Here is a 24,103-nt window from a genome sequence, read left to right on the forward strand (position 1 = left end):
CAGTTGAGGCCGAGGCAGCAGCAGCAGAAGAGGTAGCAGGGTGAGCCTGAGTGACTTCTTTGTTTTTAAGGTGTTTACTCCACTGCAGTTCATGCTTTGCATGCAGGTGCCTGGTCATGCAGGTTGTGCTAAGGTTCAGAACGTTAATGCCTCGCTTCAGGCTCTGATGGCACAGCGTGCAAACCACTCGGGTCTGTCGTCAGCACATTGTTTGAAGAAGTGCCATGCCAGGGAACTCCTTGAAGCTGCCTTTGGGGTGCTCGGTCCCAGATGGCGGCGGTCAGTAGCAGGCGGAGTCTCTTGGCGGCGGGTGTTCTGATTTTGCCCACTGCTCCCTCTTTTGCTACGCTGTTGGCTCGGTCTCACCACTGCCTCTTCCTCCGAACTGTGAAAGTCAGTGGCATGACCTTCATTCCATGTGGGGTCTAGGACCTCATCGTCCCCTGCATCGTATTCCACCCAGTCTTGATCCCTGACCTCCTGTTCAGTCTGCACACTGCAGAAAGACGCAGCAGTTGGCACCTGTGTTTCGTCATCATCAGAGACGTGCTGATGTGGTATTTCCATGTCCTCATCATCAGGAAAAATAAGTGGTTGTGCGTTACTGCATTCTATCTCTTCCACCCCTGGGGAAGGGCTAGGTGGATGCCCTTTGGAAACCCTGCCAGCAGAGTCTTCAAACAGCATAAGAGACTGCTGCATAACTTGAGGCTCAGACAGTTTCCCTGATATGCATGGGGGTGATGTGACAGACCGATGGGCTTGGTTTTCATGCGCCATCTGTGCGCTTTCTGCAGAAGACTGGGTGGGAGATAATGTGAACGTGCTGAATCCACTGTCGGCCACCCAATTGACTAATGCCTGCACCTGCTCAGGCCTTACCATCCTTAGAACGGCATTGGGCCCCACCAAATATCGCTGTAAATTCTGCTGGCTACTGGGACCTGAGGTAGTTGGTTCACTAGGACGTGTGGCTGTGGCAGAACGGCCACATCCTCTCCCAGCACCAGAGGGTCCACTAACACCACCACGACCATGTCCACGTCCGCGTCCCTTATTAGATGTTTTCCTCATTGTTCCCGTTCACCACAATTTTGAGAATGGCAAATTTGGGAATGGTTTTTCAACCCAGAAAAAAAAGTGTGCTTTTACGGTCACTACAAATAACTTGACCAGCTAAAACAGTACAGATTTGGTTAAATAGAGATGTGAGGCCTGTTTTTTTTTGCGCTGTGTGACAGGTATAGGTTTAATCACAGAATCAGATTTCTATCAGCACGCTAGCGTGTGTCTTAGGTTTTTCTGAATGACACTATCAGTACCTTCAATGTAAGATATTCTTTTTGGGATAGATTTCAAGTAGGCCTCAAATACCAGAAACTAGTTATTTTGAGAATGGCAAATTTGGGAATGGTTTTTCAACCCAGAAAAAAAAGTGTGCTTTTACGGTCACTACAAATAACTTGACCAGCTAAAACAGTACAGATTTGGTTAAATAGAGATGTGAGGCCTGTTTTTTTTTGCGCTGTGTGACAGGTATAGGTTTAATCACAGAATCAGATTTCTATCAGCACGCTAGCGTGTGTCTTAGGTTTTTCTGAATGACACTATCACCAGCTTCAATGTAAGATATTCTTTTTGGGATAGATTTCAAGTAGGCCTCAAATATCAGAAACTAGTTATTTTGAGAATGGCAAATTTGGGAATGGTTTTTCAACCCAGAAAAAAAAGTGTGCTTTTACGGTCACTACAAATAACTTGACCAGCTAAAACAGTACAGATTTGGTTAAATAGAGATGTGAGGCCTGTTTTTTTTTGCGCTGTGTGACAGGTATAGGTTTAATCACAGAATCAGATTTTTATCAGCACGCTAGCGTGTGTCTTAGGTTTTTCTGAATGACACTATCAGTACCTTCAATGTAAGATATTCTTTTTGGGCTAGATTTCAAGTAGGCCTCAAATACCAGAAACTAGTTATTTTGAGAATGGCAAATTTGGGAATGGTTTTTCAACCCAGAAAAAAAAGTGTGCTTTTACGGTCACTACAAATAACTTGACCAGCTAAAACAGTACAGATTTGGTTGAATAGAAATGTCAGGTCTATTTTTTAGGCGCTGGGTGACAGGCTCAACTTGCCCCTGATGTAATATATGGCCAAAAAATAACCACACTTTTGATGGTTAAATGCACTTGGGTGACACAGGCTCAGCCTGCACCAGATGTAGTATATGGCCAAAAAATAATCAGACTGTCGATGGTTAAATGCACTTCGATGACACAGGCTCAGCCTGCAGCTGATGTAGTATATGGCCAAAAAATAACCAGACTGTTGATGGTTAAATGCACTTCGGTGACACAGGCTCAGCCTGCAGCTGATGTAGGATATAGCACAAAATAACCACACTATCGATGGTTAAATACACTTGGTAATAGCTTGTGCTGGCGCACCACAAGTCACAAAATGGCCGCCGATCACCCCAGAAAAAAAGTGATCTAAAAACGCTCTGGGCAGCCTCAAAAAAGTGAGCAAGTCAATAATAGCACTTCAATGATCCACAGCTGCAGATCGATCACAGGATGAAGTCTTTTGGAGGAGTTAATCTGCCTAATCTCGCCCTAACGTCGCAGCTGCAACCTCTCCCTATACTGATCATAGCAGAGTGACGTGCGGCGCTACGTGACTCCAGCTTAAATAGAGGCTGGGTCACATGCTGCACTGGCCAATCACAGCCATGCCAATAGTAGGCATGGCTGTGATGGCCTCTTGGGCAAGTAGTATGACGCTTGTTGATTGGCTGCTTTGCAGCCTTTCAAAAAGTGCCAAGAAAGCGCCGAACACCGAACCCGGACTTTTACGAAAATGTTCGGGTTCGGGTCCGTGTCACGGACACCCCAAAATTCGGTACGAACCCGAACTATACAGTTCGGGTTCGCTCATCCCTAGTTGACATCACTAATACAGTGTTCATTTTAGGACATGATTAGATATCACAGTCAAATATCAGAATAATTTCAGTTTGAGGCAAATTACTCTCCCTCACATCTGACCTCTGACAAGTAGATAAAAATACAGAAAACTAGTACCCTCTTACTGCCCCAGACTCAATCTTGAACCCAAAACCCACAAGATATAGACCTTACCATTGAGCCACAGGCTCAATATTAGGGGTGGATTTTCTCTGGTTGTGCGATTTAGCATGCAAATACCCAGTGTATCTGGAAATCATTCTTCGGGTCCATTCACATGTCCGCAACTTGGGTCTGGATCCATTCTGTAAAATTGCGGGTGCAGACCCATTTATTTTAAATGGGGCCGGAACGGATGCGGAAAGCACACTATGTGCTGCCGGCATCCGCATTTCCGGATCCGCAATTCCTTTCCCGAAAAAAATAGAACATGTCCTATTCTTGTCCGCAACTGCGGACAAGAAAAGTCATTTTCTATTATAGTGCCGGCTATGTGCGGTCCACGAAATGCGGAACACAAAACATCTACGGACATCTGAATGGACCCTTACTTTGATCTTGAACTCAAAATCAGACATCACTTGAATTTATCATATATCTATCTATCTTCTGTCTGCTACTTTGTCTTGAAATCCTAAACCTTTGTGTTTAAGAAATAGAGGCTTTACCATTGAACCACTGGCTAAGCTATTAAGATGGGATTTTCTATGGCTATATCTCTATGTAGGAAATACAAAGTAAAGTACATGTGAAACTGATGGTGAAGTATGTAAAACACGTGAGAAAAGTCAGACATTAAATTCAAACATTTGAATTTGTCATCTAGCTAGTATATTTTAAAACAACTAAAAATGTATCCAACTTTTCTGCTGGCATGCTTTTAACCCCAAACGTACTAGATATGAAACAGATGCATTAACATTAAAAAGGCTTTATGAGACTTTAAGGCCTCTTTCAGATGGGCGTTGCGGGAAAATGTGCGGGTACGTTGCGGGAACACGCGCGATTTTTCCGCGCGAGTGCAAAACATTGTAATGCGTTTTGCACTTGCGTGAGAAAAATCGTGCATGTTTGGTACCCAAACCCGAACTTCTTCACAGAAGTTTGGGCTTGGGATCGGTGTTCTGTAGATTGTATTATTTTCCCTTATAACATGGTTATAAGGGAAAATAATAGCATTCTGAATACAGAATGCATAGTAAAATAGCGCTGGAGGGGTTAAAATACAAAATAATTTAACTCACCTTAGTCCACTTGATCGCGCAGCCCGGCTTCTCTTCTGTCTCCTTCTTTGCTGATTGCAGGAACAGGACCTGTGGTGATGTCACTCCGGTCATCACATGGTCCATCACATGATCCATCACCATGGTAAAAGATCATGTGATGGATCATGTGATGACCGGAGTGACGTCACCACAGGTTCTGTTCCTGCACACAGCTAAGATGAAGACAGAAGGAGATGCCGGGCTGCGCGATCAAGTGGACTAAGGTGAGTTAAATTATTTTTTATTTTTTTTAACCCCTCCAGCGCTATTTTACTATGCATTCTGTATTAAGAATGCAATTATTTTCCCTTATAACCATGTTATAAGGAAAAATAATAATGATCGGGTCTCCATCCCGATCATCTCCTAGCAACCGTGCGAGAAAATCGCACCGCATCCGCACTTGATTGCGGATGCTTGAGATTTTCACGCAACCCCATTCACTTCTATGGGGCCTGCGTTGCATGAAAAATGCTGAATATAGAGCATGCTGCAATTTTCACGCAACCCCATTCACTTCTATGGGGCCTGCGTTGCGTGAAAAACGCAGAATATAGAGCATGCTGCGATTTTCACGCAACACACAAGTGATGCGTGAAAATCACTGCTCATGTGAACAGCCCCATAGAAATGAATGGGTCGGGATTCAGTGCAGGTGCAATGCGTTCAACTCACGCATCGCATCCGCCCGGAATACTCGCCTGTGTGAAAGGGGCCTAATACTGATCATCAGTATCTGATCAGTGGGGATCCAACACCTGGGACTAGGAATGAGCGAATCGACTTCAGATGAAACATCTAAAACCGATTAGCATAAAATTATACTGTACGGAGCGAGTGCTCCGTACAGCATTAGAATGTATTGGCTCAGATGAGCCGAATTTATTACTTTGCGAAGTCTCGCCAGACTTCTGGTAATAACTTCAAATTTTAATTTCTACTGTTAAAAACCTTTTCCCGAACTCAGATTCGGTTCCAAGGTACCAATGAAGAATGTGTTCTTACTGACTTAGGAAAAACAGTAATATATAATATAGGTGTCAGAGTCAGATATCAGAGTGAGAAGTCAGAGGTCAAGCAGAGTGATTTGCCTCAAACTGACATTATTCTGATATTAAACTATGATCCTAAAATGGACACTGTTCACTGATCAAACACTGACTATGTGAAATTGGCCTAAGCTGGCATGCTGCAGAATTAAAATTCATACCACAGGTATGATGTGTTTTTTTATCCTGTTTGCATGTACTCTTAATGTGCATATACATTTGTTTACTCTTCTATTATAGCACTAGCTCCAAGTGTAGACAGAACAACCAAGCCAAGTATTCAAGCAAATGCTGGTAAATTGTCTTCCACTTCAGGTCAGTGAACAAAAATGTGCTTAACTGTTTATACTTATGCTATAAAGCTTCTTTCGCACATGTAGGGAAATCTGTCAACTGGTTTGCACCATTTTTGTGTGATAAAAAAAATATGTGGCCTCAGAGGCTATTGGTTCCCTGGCATCAGTGATATGCATGTCATGTTACATTTCCAATCCTACAGGGACTGGAAGCAGAGGAGAAGAGAACTTGCTGCTGGACCTAGAGTGCCAGTGAAAACTTTTTCACACTTTTAGCACCTTCATTTGGAATATTATCTTGAGAATGGAGATAAAATTATTTTACCCAACCCTACCATAATCCAGGACTAACAGTTTCCATTCTGAAACAAATTTCATAATCCATTATTTTTGGTCCAGGTAATGTCTGTTAAACAGTAGAGTAAATAAATGATATGCAGTTTCCCAGTAATCAATGATATACAGTACAGCAAATGGTGGTGATAATCAAAAATCAACGGCTTGGCTTATTGTAAACTTTTTCATGATTATTTGACATGCACAATAATCTGACTGGACATGCTTAAGACTACCAAACTGCCATATTATTGAATTGGCCAAAAGAAAAAAAAAACTGACAGGTGCAATGGCAGTGAGAATAAAAGTACTCTGATAAAATATCAGCATGGACAAGAAAGTATTTAAAGGGTATATACACCTTCAGGGGCATTTATTTTATGATTGCATTGTACTCATTTTGGGCTACAAATCATATTTTCCCTTACGCTTCCTCAACAGCACTGACATGAGGATAGACCTGCCCCGAGGATAGGAAGAAAAACACAAAAGCCCACAATAAAAATAATCTCCTCCTCTACCTTCTTCAGTTATTATTTCCTGTCTCTCAGGAACCTTCTGCCAGTGGGTGCTACTGTTTCTTTACTCGGGAGTGCTCTCCCTCTTCATTCCTTGGTATAGGTCCTTCCTATAAGACAACCTTGGCTGGTAATAGCATTCCTGACATATGGGATTGGCGCAGCATGGCGGCCCAAGCAGTCGGGATTCTCTAAACGCTTCTGGTGAGCTCCTTCCGGCACAAAGACTTACTTCCAGCACGTGGAGGTCCCAGCCTCAGCATGGGGGCAGGAGATAAAAAAAATCTGGAAATTGATAGTGTTTATCTCGCAGTTCATCCTGGAGGCTGCTACTGTGTGCTCCTATTACTGGAATGCTAATGCCATATCTAGACGATATTGGCCCTTCATATTCAGATGGTAATTTAGATTCTGTCTTCTCTTGGTTGGTTAGTAAACAGAGAAAAAGAGGACCTGTTACCCAGCCAACAAAAGATCTTCCTAGGAGTCTTTTTATTTTTTTTTTTTTTTTTTTTTTTTTTTTTTTTTTTTTTTTTTTTTTTTTTTTAAATCAGATATTTCTTTATTAACATTTTCCAGTCTTATTTTATCACATTAACATGATATTTTGTAGACCACAGATGTATACATTATCTGTCATATATAGTATATAATATATACATTCTATTACACATATCTACATAGGACATGGCATAAATCCACATATAGCCTCTGGTATCAAAAGTATCTTCAATGTGAGTACAATTATCCATCCTAAACAAATAAACCCATACCTCCCCCCCCCCCCTCCCTAATCCCTTTAAGGCAGGACACACTCCTAAAACATCTTCCTTAGTCATCACTCTCGGGGTGTCGGCACCACATTACTCTTAAATAAGCCATCTACCATCATCTAATTCCAATCAGCGATGTTCCATATAACATCCTAGTCCATCATCAATCTTCCCATACAGCCACATTCTAGTTCCAGGTAACCCCCTCACTATCAGGCTTCTATAAATGCCCCACACACCTGCCACCATCCAATATTCTATATATATCATCCATTCTCACTGCATTCACCTTGTCATAGAAAAAGTCCTTGTAAGTGCCAGCCAGGAGCTACAGCACCCAGAATTATCAATCCAGCTGCCCCAGATTGCTTCGAATTTGGACAGACACTTCCTTTTTTGATATACTCCTCTTTCTAGACGAATCACAATATTTAATCTAGCAACATATTCTGATATATCAGGAGGTATGGGCTGGATCCACTTTGCTGCCAATGTTTTCCTAGCTTGATATAACATTCTACCTATTCCAGTAGTTATAACAGACTGTAAATTATTATCTGGTACCAGGCCTAATACACACAGTTTGGGATCCAACTTAAAACTAGCACTATATACTTTGTTCACCAGATGTAGTATTGCTTTCCAATAAGATGACAGTGATGAACATGACCACATCATGTGTAGAAGGTCAGCTTCATCACTTCCACACTTCGGACAGGCTGGACTATTTCTGTAGCCTATTTTATGCAAGAACACTGGGGTCTTATATACCCTATGTATTAAATATAGATGGGATAACCGTGCTGCCTCACTAAGGGATAAAGTAGGGGTAAGTTCCACCGCCTCAGTCCACTGCTCATCCGTGAGTACCCCTAGATCTTTTTCCCACTGACGTCTACTTGTTAATGGATACCCTTTAAGAAAGTCCTCTAATAGGGCCTGATACACCCTGGAGATTGCTCCCTTCACTGAACCAGCTGCAACCACCATATTCAATGTCTGGCTTGACATAAATGTCACTGGGGCTATCTTAGATTGAGCTTCTAAAGCATGTCTAAGTTGTAAGTATCGATAGAACTGTGAAGAGGGCAGCCCATATTCAGAGCACAATTGTTGGTATTGTTTTAAAGTTCCTTTAAAATAAATATGGCTCAGATTCCATACCCCTTTTTTATTCCACTGGGAGAATCCATTCAGATTTTCCAATTCCTGAAGTGCGGGGTTATGCCATAAGGGCGAGATGTTCATCAATCCTGTCATCCCTAAAATACTCTTTGCCTTATTCCATACTTTCCTCATAAGAATCAAGGTCGGAATATTTCCCATTTCTCCTTTTATTTCTCCTTCAATGGCTACCAACGGGGGAGACCTATTTGCAGCCCACTTTATCAGCTGACCACTCTTCCCTCCCATGTCATCTATTACCCCCCACCCTTTAAAATGTTGGAGTTGAGCCGACAGAAATGTTATATCAGCATGGAGGGAGGAGGGGCTGGGGGCCGGCATCTTGTTTTGTAATGGCAGCGGGGCCCGGTGCAGTCACTGTATTCTATTGCACCGGGCCCCGCTCACTGTACTAATCGTATCTAACTGCAGGCAATGTTTAACTATAGAATATCTTCAATCCAGCAGTCTGTACTTACATCCGTAGCAGGCAGGAGGCAGGAGGGGGGGGGGGGGGGGGAGATCTGTGAATGACACATAGCATAAGATGCTATTTATTTGTCATCCACAGATCCCCCCCATAGCAGTCATGCCATCCACAGATGCCCCCATAACAGTGTCAGCCATTGACGCCCATTACAGTGTCAGCCATTGACACCCATAACAGTGTCAGCCACAGATCCCCCATAATAGTGTCATCCACAGATACCCCATAATATTGTCAGCCACAGACCCCCATAACAGTGCCATCCACAGACCTCCATAACAGTGCCATCCACAGATGCTCATAACAGTGTCAGCCGCAGACCCCCATAACAGTGTCAGCCACAGATCCCCATAACAGTGCCATCCACAGATGCTCATAACAGTGTCAGCCACAGACCCCCATAACAGTGTCATCCACAGATCCCCCATAACAGTGCATCATCCACAGATCCCAATAATAGTGTCATTCACAGGCTACCATTAGTTCAAAGCCCACCAAAAGCACACCTTTTGGCTAAAAAAAAATTTTTTTCTTATTTTCCTCCTCAAAAACCTAGGTGCGTCTTATAGGTTGGTGCGTCTTATAGGGCGAAAAATACGGTACTTTTGTTTCTGAGATAAAAGAGTAAATAAAAAAAAATCAGTCTGTGCGTTGTGTTTTCTTTGAATCCCATCATCTGACAGCACATGTGTAGTTCTTATCTTTGTTTTGCTGACTTCATAACATAGTAACATAGTAAAACCATAACATAAGGGGTCATTTTTTAATCTTATGCCAGGTCTAAATAAGTGGACATGGCATGGGCGGGGAAGGGGATGGGCCGGAAAGCTCATCTGATTTACCATTTTCTATAGCTAGGAAGCTGTCGTACATTTAGAACTGACGCTGGATGTGCCGAAGTTATGGAGCGGTGACTTTTCATAACTTCGGCAGATCAACCATCAGCTATGGGCCTTTATTAAGACTGGTGTCTAAAACGCCGGTCTTAATAAATGTGCCCCATACCGTAGTTTATAAAGCATAAAATAGACATCTGTCTATCCAGTTCAGCCTGATATTCTGCAAGTTGATCCAAAGGAAGGCAAAAAACAAAAAAACCTTGTGAGGTAGAAGCAAATTTTCCTCACTTTAGAGGAAAAAAATTATTTCCCGACTCCAATCAGGCAATTAGAATAGCTCCTTATATCAACAACCCATCTCTAGTAACTATAACCTGTAATATTATTACACTTCAGAAATACATCCAGGCCCTTCTTCAACTCTTTTAGTGAATTCACCATCACCACTTCCACAGGCTACATGCACACGAATGTTGTTTGTTTCCGTGTCCGTTCCGTTTCAATGGGTCCACAAAAAATGTGGACAGTGCTGTCCACATCAGTATGTCCGCTCTGTAGCCCCGCAAAAAAACTAGAACATGTCATATTCTTGTCCGTTTTAGGCATTTTTACAATGGATCTGCAAAAAAAAACAAAAAACGGATGTAATGCGTTTTTTTTTTGCGGATTCGCAATTTACGGACCTCAAAACACATACGGTCGTGTGCATGTAGCCTAAGGCTACTTTCACACCTGCGTTAGGTGCGGATCCGTCTGGTATCTGCACAGACGGATCCGCACCTATAATGCAAACGTTTAGATCCGTTCAGAACGGATCCGTTTGCATTACCATGAACAAAAAAAATAAAAAATTTTTTTTTTTTTTTGTTCATGATAATGCAAACGGATCCGTTTTGACTTTACATTGAAAGTCAATGGGGGACGGATCCGTTTGAAAATTGAGCCATACTGTGTCAACTTCAAACGGATCCGTCCCCATTGACTTACATTGTAAGTCTGGACGGATCCGTTTGCCTCCGCACGGCCAGGCGGACACCCGAACGCTGCAAGCTGCGTTCAGGTGTCCGCCTGCTGAGCGGAGCGGAGGACAAACGGTGCCAGACTGATGCATTCTCAGCGGATCCGCATCCACTCAGAATGCATTAGGGCTGGACGGATCCGTTCGGGGCCGCTTGTGAGAGCCTTCAAACGGAACTCACAAGCGGAGCCCCGAACGCTAGTGTGAAAGTAGCCTAAGGCGGAGAGTTCCATAGTCTCACTTCTCTTATAGTAAAGAATCCTCTTCTATGTTTCTTTAGAAACCTTCTTTCAGAGGATGTCCTTTCGTCACAGTCCGGGGTGTAAATAAATCATTGGAGAGATCTCTGTACTGACCCCTGATATTTATACATAGTAGTTATTAGATCTTCCCTCAGTTGTCTTTTTTCTAAACAATCATTATAGCTCAATTCTTATCAACCAGATAAGACTGTGGCCTAAATGTGTTTATGAGGTCATTAGGTCAGAGATAAGAACTACACATTAGCCGTCAGATGATAGGATTTTAAGAAAACACAAAGAGACAACTTGTATCTAATATTTCAGAAACTCCTGAATATTTTTAGACCAAATGAAAATATTATCTGTAGCCCAAAATGAGTAAAATGCAATCATAAAATAAATTTGAATCATTTCAATGTATTGTCAAAATTTGAGAAAAAATATTGGGGTCATTTATCAAACTGGTGTAGAGTATAACTAGTTTAGTTGCCTATAGCAACCAATCAGATTCCACCTTCCATTTTACAATGGAGCTGCCAAATCTATAGACCTGATAAAAAGAAGCTTGCCAACGCACATGATAGCAGTGGCGAAGCTATTAATCACAATGAAATGGAGAGCAGTGGAGCCTCTGACCATAGCTATGTGGTATGAGAAAATGAATGATCTCTGTCGCATGGAGGAGCTAGTTGGGTGGGAATGCAATAGCAGAGAACACTACCTGAAAACTTGGCAACTTTGGTTGTCCCACATGAAGGAGAGATATCTTTCAGGAGACAGTACCATGACACCTGTCACGAACAGTAGTTAGGAAGACCTTATCCAGATGGTGGGATGCACTAGTACCTTTAAGTGTATCTGTAGATACACCTATAATAATAATATTACATCTAAAGATGCAGATGTTATAAGAAGCAAATTAGAGCTGGAGACGACACCCCTACCCCAACATATATGTTAAATACATCTTGTAGCCTCACCTTCAATTCACTATGCTCTAGTATCGCTACAGAAGGTTATAGTTACACCCTACGTATTATGACAGGCACGAACCCCAGACAAATAAGACTCTTACTCTGTCTCATGGTGTAACAGAATTTATTTTGTATTAATGTACAGTTTTCTAATGCATAATCTACTACTTGGAGATGTATTGAGTAGGGAACCTGACATATAATAAAAAGAGATTTAACAACAACAAAAATGAAAGATGAAATCCAATTGGTTGCTAGGGGCAACTAAGCCAGTTCTACTTTACATCAGTTTGATAAATTACCCCATATGTGCTTCTTTTTCAGAAACAGGGGCACTTCTGTCCAATGGCACTTTAAATGAGGAAAAAGTTGAAATAAATTTTGGGTCCAAATTGAACAAATTGATCTGTAGATTTGAGTACAAATAAATTTGACCCAAATCAAAAGTGTTCAAATTGCTATGAAAGGTTATGTATGACATTCAGACAGGTAGCCAGTGACCAACATTTTTCAAGCTCTTAAACCTTATTCAAGCTCTTCAATACCAAGACAGCTCAAGTGACAGTGAGAAATATGACTGTGGGTACATGCATGGTAGCTGATGGTAGAAAACAGCCTATTTATAAACAGGCTACACTGACTGATTTCTTTGGGTGTATCGGAAGGCTTGTTTTGAACAAAAATGATCCCTTTTTGGAGATATATATAATATATAGTCTATCTCCACAAATTTCATTGCCACAAATACATGTGCTGGTGACACTGAAGAAGCAATGGCTTTTGTTTTTACAAAAACTGTGAATAAAAAAATTCTGCCTTTTAAGGGAGCAGCAGCAGTACAGTATAGGACCAGAAAAATAAAGAAGGAGATGTTTGGCTGTGTAGGGGTAGTAGTAGTGACAGCTGTAGCAGTACAGATTGGAACCTGATGGACAAGGCAGGAGATATACGGCCATGTAAGGGTAGTAGTAGTGGAAGCCGGGACATTAATGGCTGCAATGGCAACAGTACAATATGGGACATCATAGACAGGCTCACAGTGGGATCATTGGGCTAGTGTTATAGTAAGTAGCAGTTCCCACTGTCAACAAAGGCAGGTCTTTTAATTGGCATCCGTCAAGGTGTGTGAAAATCTGTATACTATCAGCATCAGGGTTAATATTGTAAAAGATGGTAGCAAATAGGAATGAGCCACACTGAGTAGTAAAAGTGAAGAATCCTATATAATATATGACCTAGTGAAATGTCTTTCATCCTGTAGCTCTCTGGTAGTGATATCGTTTTGTGTCTAGTAGCAAATTCTAGATATGCTATGGCAACTCAGATGCTACTAGTACACAGTAGACTGCAGAACTACCAGCAGCTGGAGAGCCAAATGCAGGGTAGCTTCCAAGTAACTGGTTGGCAAACAATGGTCTGGGTAACTGTTACAGTTGGGAACAGTAAGCCCTGAACTCCACCAGCACCACTGTCCCTACCTACTTGTACAATCCATTCTAAACATCCCGCAACTGGAGAGCAATCCCTACTTAACTAAGTGCAGGGGTTTAAGCTGGAACAAAGCAAGGAGGTGCACGGTACATTTTCCCACTCCGTCTTCTGAGTGGGCATTCTCCTCCAGGTGTGAAATTCCATACTGTAAGAACTATGCCCTTCTTCTACTGTTGTATACTGTTCATCCATCATTAGAATATGTTCACACATTTTTGTGGTTTATTATGTTTTATGTTTTGAAAATTGTGAACTTATTGTTAATTTTTTTCTTCAGGAAAAAATCTCTCAAGCAAAGCAAAGGTAATTATAAAATAAAGTCCCTCCGAAGCAAGCATTGTTTTATATATATATATATATATATATATATATATATATATATATATACACACAGTATATACAGTACAGACCAAATGTTTGGACACACCTTCTCATTCAAAGAGTTTTCTTTATTTTCATGACTATGAAGGCATCAAAACTATGAATTAACACATGTGGAATTATATACATAACAAACAAGTGTGAAACAACTGAAAATATGTCATATTCTAGGTTCTTCAAAGTAGCCACCTTTTGCTTTGATTACTGCTTTGCACACTCTTGGCATTCTCTTGATGAGCTTCAAGAGGTAGTCCCTGAAATGGTTTTCACTTCATAGGTGTGCCCTGTCAGGTTTAATAAGTGGGATTTCTTGCCTTATAAATGGGGTTGGGACCATCAGTTGCGTTGAGGAGAAGTCAGGTGGATACACAGCTGATATTCCTACTGAATAGACTGTTAGAATTTGTATTATGGCAAGAAAAAAGCAGCACTCAGGGCAGCACTGTTATTCACTCCATTTGCAGAGCAGGTGGAGGGGCACAAATATTCACAAGGAAAACATCAGAGATTGTTGTTATTGCAGGCAGGGGCGTACCTAGAGCATTTGGCACCCGGGGCGAACCCTTTGTTTGGCACCCCCCCCCCCCTTCCCCCCCAAGAAAGTTAAGAAAACATGCACAAACTTTTTTCAATGTTTTCAATAATATTTATAAATAAAAATAAAACCCCTTAATAAAATAAACCTCTGCACACCCCCTTAACGAAATAAACCCATTAACCCCCCTTAATAGACCCCTTAACCCTTCCTTAATAAAATAAAAACCTGCACCCCCTTAAACCCCAGTATAATAAACATTGGTGGCGCAGTGCGCGCCCCCCTAACATAATAAACATTGGTGGCGCAGTGCGCCCCCCCTCCCTAGTATAATAAACATATAAACATTGGTGGTGCAGTGCGCCCCCCCCAACACCCTAGTATAATAAACATTGGTGGCGCAGTGTGCCCCCCCAACATAATAAACATTGGTGGGCAGTGCGCCCCCCCTCCCTAGCATAATAAACATATAAACATTGGTGGTGCAGTGCGCCCCCCCCAACACCCTAGTATAATAAACATTGGTGGCGCAGTGTGCCCCCCCAACTTAATAAACATTGGTGGGCAGTGCGCCCCCCCTCCCTAGCATAATAAACATATAAACATTGGTGGTGCAGTGCGCCCCCCCCCAACACCCCAGTATAATAAACATTGGTGGCACAGTGCGCCCCCCCCCCCAACATAATAAACATTGGTGGGCAGTGCCAATGAGGGTTAAAAAAATAAATAAAAATTAACTCACCACCTCCAATTGATCGCGTAGCAGCCGGTCTCATGTACTTTCTTCAGGACCTGTGGTGATGTCACTGAGCTCATCACATGATACATCACATGATCCATCACCATGGTAATGGACCATGTGATAGAGGCTGGAGCTCAGTGACGTCACCACAGGTCCTGAAGAAATTACAATGAGACCGGCAGCATCTACGCGATCAATTGGAGGAGGTGAGTTAATTTTTTATTTTTTAACCCTCATTGGCACTTCCCACTGAGCCACCAATGTTTATTATACTGGGGGGGGGGGGGGCCGCACTCAATGTTTATTATACTGGGGGGGGGGGGCGCACTCAATGTTTATTATACTGGGGGGCCACACTCAATGTTTATTATACTGGGGGGGGGGGGCGCACTCAATGTTTATTATACTGGGGGGGGCCGCACTCAATGTTTATTATACTGGCCTGTTAATACAAATGCAGGAGGCGGGTGCCGGAATCAAATAGCGGCACCCGACCTCTATGACAGGGAGCGGCACCTGAGGGGTTAACTGCCGCTGATGAGGCTGATCGCAGCTCCCTGTCATAGAGGTCGGGTGCCGGCTATTTGATTCCGGCACCCGCCTCCTGCATTTGTATTAACAGGTCAGTTATCTTCATTGGTGGCGCAGTGGCCACAGCCCCTCCCCCGGCCCTGTCCCTCTTCTTATTGGCCTCGGCCACAGCAGCACAGGGGGAGGGAGAGACCATCTGGAGCCCTGCCCCTATCACAGCGCCACGCCTGGCCCACTCGCCACATTTTTTTTTTTTTTATCCTCAGTCGCGGCTGGCACCCCCCTTGTGAGTGGCACCCGGGGCGGGCCGCCCCCCGCCCGTCCCCCCGCCCTTGGTACGCCACTGATTGCAGGTAAACAGAGGGCAGAAGAGAACTAGGGAAAAGAGAAAATAGATTTTATTTTTTTGCCTAAAACTTTTTTAGCTTATGTATATATTGTTGACCATCAGAATTACAGTGCTATATATAATTTTTTTTTACATAACTCGGACCACCCCTTTAACCCCTTAGGGACCGGGCTCATTTTCCCCTTAAGGACCAGGCAATTTTTTGCAAATCTGACCAGTGTCACTTTATGTGGTGATAACTTTAAAATGCTTTGACTTATCCAGGCCATTCTGTGATAGTTTTTTCGTCACATATTTTACTTCATGACAATGGTAAAATGGAATCAAAAAAATTATTTTTTATTTATAATTTTATTTTATAAATTACCAAAAATTTGGAAAATTTTGAAAATTTCCAAGTTTCAATTTCTCTACTTCTATAATACATAGTAATACCTACAAAAATAATTATTACTTTACATTCCCCATATGTCTACTTCATGTTTGGATAATTTTGGGAATGACATTTTATTTTAAGTTTAGAAGCAAATCTTCAAAAACCCACTTTTTAAGGACCAGTTCAGGTCTGAAGTCACTTTGTGAGGCTTACATAATAGAAACCACCCAAAAATGACCCCATTCTAGAAAGTACCCCCCTCAAGGTATTCAAAATTGCATTTAAAAACTTTGTTAACCCTTTAGGTGTTCCACAAGAATTAATGGAAAATAGAGATAACATTTCAAAATTTCACTTTTTGGGCAGATTTTCCATTTTAATAATTTTTTTCAGTTACAAAGCAAGGGTTAACAGCCAAACAAAACCCAATATTTATGGCTATGATTCTGTAGTTTACAGACACACCCCATATGTGGTCGTAAACTGCTGTACGGGCACACGGCAGGGTGCAGAAGGAAAGGAGTGCCATATGGTTTTTAGAAGGCAGATTTTGCTGGACTGTTTTTTTGACACCATGTCCCATTTGAAGCCCCCCTGATGCACCCCTAGAGTAGAAACTCCAAAAAGTGACCCCATTTTAGAAACTACACCCCGCAAGGTATTCAAAACTGATTTTACAAACTTTGTTAACCCTTTAGGTGTTCCACAAGAATTAATGGAAAATAGAGATAACATTTCAAAATTTCACTTTTTTGGCAGATTTTCCATTTTAATCATTTTTTTCTAGTTACAAAGCAAGGGTTAACAGCCAAACAAAACTCAATATTTATGGCTCTAATTCTGTGGTTTACAGAAACACCCCATATGTGGTCGTAAACTGCTGTACGGGCACACAACAGGGCTCAGAAGGAAAGGAATGCCATACAGTTTTTGGAAGGCAGATTTTGCTGGACTGTTTTTTTGACACCATGTCCCATTTGAAGCCCCCCTGTTGCACCCCTAGAGTAGAAACTCCAAAAAAGGGACCCCAATTTAGAAACTATACCCCTCAAGGTATTCAATATTGATTTTACAAACTTTGTTAACCCTTTAGATGTTCCACAAGATTTAATGGAAAATAGAGATAAAATTTCAAAATTTCACTTTTTTGGCAGATTTTCCATTTTAATAATTTTTTTCCAGTTACAAAGCAAGGGTTAACAGCCAAACAAAACTCAATATTTATGGCTCTGATTCTGTGGTTTACAGAAACACCCCATATGTGGTCATAAACTGCTGTACGGGCAAACGGCAGGGCGCAGAAGGAAAGGAATGCCATGCGGTTTTTGGAAGGCAGATTTTGCTGGACTGGTTTTTTGACACCATGTCACATTTGAAGCCCCCCTGATGCACCCGTAGAGTAGAAACTCCAAAAAAGTGACCCCATTTTAGAAACTACAGGATAGGGTGGTAGTTTTTTTGGTACTATTTTTTTTATGATTTTTGGTTGCTCTATATTAAACTTTTTGTAAGGCAAGGTAACAAGAAATAGCTGTTTTGGCACCGTTTTTATTTTTTGTTATTTACAACATTCATCTGACAGGTTAGATCATGTGCTATTTTTATAGAGCAGGTTGTCACAGATGCGACAATACCAAATATGACTACTTTTTTGGTTGTTTGTTTCTGTTTTACATAACAAAGCATTATTTTTGGCCTTTGAGGAGTGGCGTAATTTTTTGGAGGGGGCGTTTCATCCCGTCACGGTGATTACTGATCACAAAAACTTATTATATCTGGAGTCTGCTAAACGTCTCACCCCTAGACAGGCTCGGTGGTCGTTATTTTTTACTAGGTTTAATTTTGTAATAACCTATCGCCCGGGGGCAAAAAATACTAAGGCGGATGCATTGTCCCGAAGTTTTCCTGGAGGGGGTGATGTTGATGTACCAGAGCCCATTTTGCAAAAGGGGGTGGTGGTCTCTGCATTACACTCAGATTTGGAGGGGAGGGTGTTGGAAGCTCAGGGGGACGCCCCGGCCTCCTGCCCCTCGGGTAAACTGTTTGTGCCGGAAAATTTATGACTGGAGATACTAAAAGAACACCATAACTCCACACTGGCAGGACACCCAGGTAGTAGGGCAACCTCTGAGTTAGTGTCTCGTTGGTTCTGGTGGCCTAAATGGCGCCAGGAGGTGTTGAATTTTGTGTCTGCATGTGCTACCTGTGCTCGTTCTAAGGTAGATCATACTCGTCCGGCAGGGCGTCTTTTACGTCTGGCCATCCCCAACAGGCCTTGGACGCACCTATCAATGGATTTCATTACGGATCTACCAGTATCAGCGGGGAAGACTGTTATTCTTGTAGTTGTTGACAGATTCAGTAAAATGGTGCACTTTATTGCTCTTGCCGCATTGCCTAATGCTAACACACTGGCTCAGGTTTTTATTGACCACATCGTGAAGCTTCACGGGGTCCATTCCGATATTGTTTCGGATCGTGGTACCCAATTTGTTTCTAAATTTTGGAAAGCTTTTTGTTCTCGTTTAGGGGTTCATCTGTCGTTTTCTTCATCTTTCCATCCACAGTCCAACGGTCAGACTGAACGTACCAATCAAAACCTAGAGACATATTTGAGATGCTTTGTTTCCGAAAATCAGGAGGAATGGTCATCTTATTTACCGTTAGCCGAGTTTGCCATTAATAATCGTCGTCAAGAATCTACCGATAAGTCACCATTTTTTGGTGCGTATGGTTTCCATCCTCAGTTTTGTACGTTTAGTGAGGGGGGGGCCGTCTGGGATTCCCGAGGAGGAACGATTTGCGTCTTCACTTTCTTCAGTGTGGCAGAGTGTGCAAGAAAGTTTGAAGAGAATGGGTGGTAGATACAAACGTGTGGCTGATAGGAAGCGCTCTGAAGGTCCGGACCTTGGGGTGAATGACTTGGTGTGGTTGTCTACCAGAAATATCAAGTTGAAGGTTCCTTCGTGGAAATTAGGTCCGAGATTTATTGGTCCTTATAGGGTAATTAAGATCATTAACCCGGTGGCTTTTCGTCTGGAGCTACCTCAGACTCTAAGGATCCATAATGTCTTCCACAGGTCTCTGCTTAAGAGATATGTAGAACCTCCTGAACCATTGCCGCTACCGCCTCCACCGGTGGTTGTTGATGGCAGTCTTGAGTTTCAGGTAGAAAAGATTGTTGATTCACGATATGTTCGCCGCTCTCTTCAGTACCTGGTGCACTGGAAAGGTTATGGTTCCGAAGAGAGAATGTGGGTTCCAGCATCAGAGATAAAAGCGGACAGACTCATTCGGGCTTTTCATAGCTCCCATCCGGAGAGGCCTGGTCTTGAGGGTCCGGGGGCCCCTCGTAGAAAGGGGGGTACTGTCACGACTGTGACTGATCCAGACAGGTCTGGGAGGAGAAGGTCGCAGCGATTTGCTACTCACGATAGCTTGTGAGTTTGCTCCGTGGTTCAGGGTATGTCATCCAGGTTTTGCCTTGTGAACCTTTTTGTCCTGACTGGGAGTTTGTAGGCATCCTTCTCAGGTGAGTCCTGTCTGCCACTCCCAGATACTATATTAGTTTCAGTTTCACTTGCAGTCATTGCCAGATATAGTCCTTACTTCCAGTGCTACTCTGACCTTTGAAGGAGATCGTTTGATGGTGTTGCTGTGGAGCTCTTGTCCGGCGTGGACTGTCGTGTTTGGGATCGCCTTCTCTGCTCGTGACTGGATAAGTCTATCTCTGCTGTTGTTTGTTTGTTGCTGTCTTCCCCTGTTGTTTTCCTAGACGTGAGTGATGGTGACTAGCTCTCCCATCGGCCTTTCCCCAGTCCAGTCTTGTTAGGGCGACTGAGGGTTTAGGCATCCTGCTCGCCGCACGGGTTCACACCCCGTCTAGGGTATCAGGGCAGACAGGTGCCAGCTTAGGGTTAGTCAGGGGTGGCCATTTTATTTCCCATCCGTAGATATGGGTCCCCCTTCCCCTCCGTCTGGTGCGACACGACTGCTGCTGGGATAGCGGTCGTGACAGAAACTCCATCCTTCTCCATCTGTCAAATCTAGTGTATGAGATGTTTCTCTTTTGTGGTAGTCGGTATTACTCAAGTGTGTAAGGCTGTTATTATGGAGCATCAGTTGATATTATAAGAGGAGTATAAGAGAGGAGAACTACAACTCCCAGCATGTGCAGAATATTATTATGGGGCATCAGTGGCCATCACATAGAGATGGATATAAGAGGAGAGAACTACAACTCGCAGAATGTTGGAATGTTATTGTGGACGTTACAGAAAGCGAGTGCAAGGTTCCCGTCTTACTGAGATCGCCTTGATGTTTGTCAGACGGGCCCAAATAATTTTGTACAAAATGTATTTGCCAAGCATCTCAAATTTATTAGCGTAGCATTAGCACCAGGATACTTTCTATTACTTTGGCATCATTGTGCTTTATTTTGTTTGCATAGAGTTGTTGCATTGTATTTTTTTTGTTTGTGCTTTCAGCCATGGCAACGCGCACCTGCGCACTGGATGTGCTGACTGACCCCCAATTTTTCTTTGCAGTTTGTATTGGAGGTGTGGCTGACTCTGTTAGGCCTCTTTCAGACGGGCGTTGCGGGAAAATGTGCGGGTGCGTTACGGGAACACCCACAATTTTTCTGCACGAGTGCAAAGCATTGTAATGCGTTTTGCACGCGTGTGAGAAAAATCGCGCATGTTTGGTACCCAAACCCGAACTTCTTCACAGAAGTTCGGGCTTGGGATCGGTGTTTTGTAGATTTAATTATTTTCCCTTATAACATGGTTATAAGGGAAAATAATAGCATTTTTAATACAGAATGCATAGTAAAATATCGCTGGAGGGGGGGGCGTGGCCAGCTATGCAGGAGTGAAGACGTGCGGCTGTGAGCTCCTCCACAGCACCGGAGCTAATCCACCGCCAGCGACCCTTTAAAGATGGGCAAACTACCCAAGAAAGCCAAGGCTCGTTCTGTAGCCCCCGGGCGTCTCCACAGGGGGACATCTCCAGGCTTTTCGCCCGGCAACCTGCAACTCCAGGCCCCGACCTGACTGAGCGCGCCAAGCGCTTCCAAGATGGCGCCGCCGGCCCTGGAGAATCTCAGCTCTCAGCAGCAGCTGAGCCTGAGGCTGAGCACCGGAACCAACGGCTGTACTCACCGGATAGAAGGAGAGTCAGATCTGCATCGGTGCCGTCCTTGGGCAGTGGCTCTGACCGGACCCAGATGTTGCATGCCCAGGTGGAAGGGGACCCTGAAGCACGCGCTGATCCCTCCTCTTCAGCCCAGAACAGAGGCCTAGCAGTCGCAGTGATGTCTCCCTGCGACCCGGCGATCCAGGTTAGTGAGGAGGAGTTCCCCCCGCTTCAGGGGACTTCTCAGGTGACCCCTCACCCTGTCGCCTGGGGCCCTAGAACCCCCACCTCTCCTGCAGCCCCACTGAGCCCACCAGTGAGATCCCCCACTGGGTCCCCTTGGTCGGGTACCTCAGCCAGCCTTATGGGGCACCCCCAGTCACAGAGAGACACTTCTCACAGGGGGCAACCTGAAAAGGATGATGAAAAGGCCTCAGATTCGCCACAGGCTGCGGCCTCCTCCCCGTATATGCTGCGGGAGCCCCCTTTAACTCATTCTCCTGAGCCGTCCCTAGCAAATTCCCCACACTGGTCCACGGGTTTGTCGTGGGACGGATCTCACCCACGCCAGGAGGGCATCGCATCATCGGGCACACAGACACTGGCTGCCCCTGCAGTACCGGCCTCATGGGGCTCTCCACCCTTGCCCCAGAGATCTGGGTCTCCTGTCCCTCTTCCGGATGAGGACTCCCGGCCACCTACTATGGCGGACTTACGCAACCTGATGTGCTCACTCCCCACCAAGGTGGACCTCTCTAGTTTTGCAGCTAACATTTTACAGGAATGTAAAAAAGAATTCACGCAAGTACGCTCTGAGATGGCCTTGATTGATACAAAATTGGACACTGTTCAACAGGAACATGATCACCTATCTGCAGACGTGCAGGTATTGAAAGACAAGCTGCAAGCCCACGATGCACAGATACACGCCTTGCAATACCATCTGGATGATGTCGAAAATAGGAGCCATCGCAATAATATTCGGATCAGAGGTCTCCCGGAGTCTATAACACAGGCGGTTCTTTTACCCACCATTGTAAAAATTTTCAATGACCTCCTGGGACGTCCGCCAAGTTCCAGCATTGAAATTGACCGAGCCCATAGGGCATTGAGGCCTCCCAACCCTGACCCCTCAAAACCAAGGGACGTCATATGCAGAGTTCATTTTTATGCCATCAAAGATCAGATTCTGCTCAGGGCTCGACAGATGTCGTCTTTGTCCTACGACGGTGTCCCCTTTATCTTGCTGCAGGACTTATCCCGTTACACCCTGGCCTAACGTGCTGCCTTGCGCCCACTGTTACACCTTCCCAAAGAGCGCAGTATCCCTTACCGCTAGGGCTTTCCTTTTGCTCTATTTGCCGGCCCTAAAGACCAAGTCGTCACCCTGCGGGACCCCACGGATCTTTCCCATTTTCTCCAGCAGCTGGACTTGCCACCGGTTGAATTGGGACCCTGGCCTTCCCTCCTCCCGCCTGCCTCTGAGTCGAGGGGGCGACAACGTCCATTATCTGTTGAAAAAGCGCTCAGCTCTTCTGCTCAGGCCTCAAGGGGACGACGCCAGAGAGGACCAGATTACTCAAGTCGTAGATCCTCACCTCCCCTTACCACCTGAGGGGATCCCTGCTTTAGCTACCTGGGACTACTAATGATCTAATATACTGATTGTTTCTTATTGGTTTTTAGCTGTTTGCTCATTTTCTTTATCTGTATTTATGCTCCAATTTTGCTGGTGCTTATAAGTCTTCACTTGCATCCATTGGTGCTGTGGGGGGCCAGCTCCTGTTTGGCTGACACTTTTTCCCCCGAATAACCGGAGACTCTCCCTTGGGGTATCTTCCCCAGGTGACAGCCTCTTTAGACCTCTGGGTCACATAAAAACCCCTTTTCGGGGTACTCCACCTGTTTGTTTGTTTATAACTGTTGTTCTTCTCTTTTTGTTTTTTATCGGTTGTCTCCCCGTGCCTTCCTCGTGTTTTTTCCCTTTCCCCCTCCTCCCGTACTAATGGGGTCTCTGAAGATTGCATCATTCAACGCGAAGGGCCTCAACACACCCGAAAAGCGGACCAGGTACTTCACCACTTTCATCGCCAAAAGGTACATATTATCTGTTTCCAAGAAACGCATTTTAAGGAGGGTAGCGCCCCGAACATCCGACATCGACACTACACCACCTGGCACTTTGCAAATAATGCGGTGAATAAGACCAAAGGAGTCGCCATAGCGATCCACAAGTCTTTACCCCATCAAGTGCTAGCTTGTACTGCCGACCCAGATGCAAGATACCTGGCCCTCACATTACTGATTGGTGGCCAGGAATTAACTTTCCTTAATGTATATGCCCCTAATCAAAATCAAGCTCTCTTCATTGTAAACCTCATTGATAATGTCATACCGTTGCTTAGGGGGACAGTTATCTTATGTGGCGACCTTAATCTGACACTTGACCCAACACTTGACAATTCGACGGGACGTGCATCCCTCACATATCCCACCATTAAAAAGGTAAAACGGGCACTGCTCCAACTGCAACTGAGAGATGCCTGGAGGATCCAACATCCATCTGATAAGGATTACACCTTTTATTCCGCCCCCCATGGCTCATATAGTCGTATTGATCATATCCTTATTCAG

The 24,103-nt window shown here is 43.8% G+C and overlaps 1 protein-coding gene across 2 annotated transcripts in view; it reads left to right on the top strand.

Annotated features, from left to right (window-relative positions):
• LCP2 (lymphocyte cytosolic protein 2) overlaps positions 1 to 24,103 on the top strand; it is a 583,862-nt gene that overhangs the window by 309,794 nt on the left and 249,965 nt on the right. For both annotated transcript variants that reach the window (XM_040442789.1, XM_040442797.1), the window contains 2 exons: positions 5,522 to 5,596; positions 13,697 to 13,722. In XM_040442789.1, coding sequence (XP_040298723.1) covers positions 5,522 to 5,596; positions 13,697 to 13,722 — 101 coding nt within the window. The remainder of the gene's footprint in view (positions 1 to 5,521; positions 5,597 to 13,696; positions 13,723 to 24,103) is intronic.

Source organism: Bufo bufo, chromosome 1 (genome assembly GCF_905171765.1).
Source record: "Bufo bufo chromosome 1, aBufBuf1.1, whole genome shotgun sequence".
NCBI classification, from domain to species: Eukaryota; Metazoa; Chordata; class Amphibia; order Anura; family Bufonidae; genus Bufo; species Bufo bufo.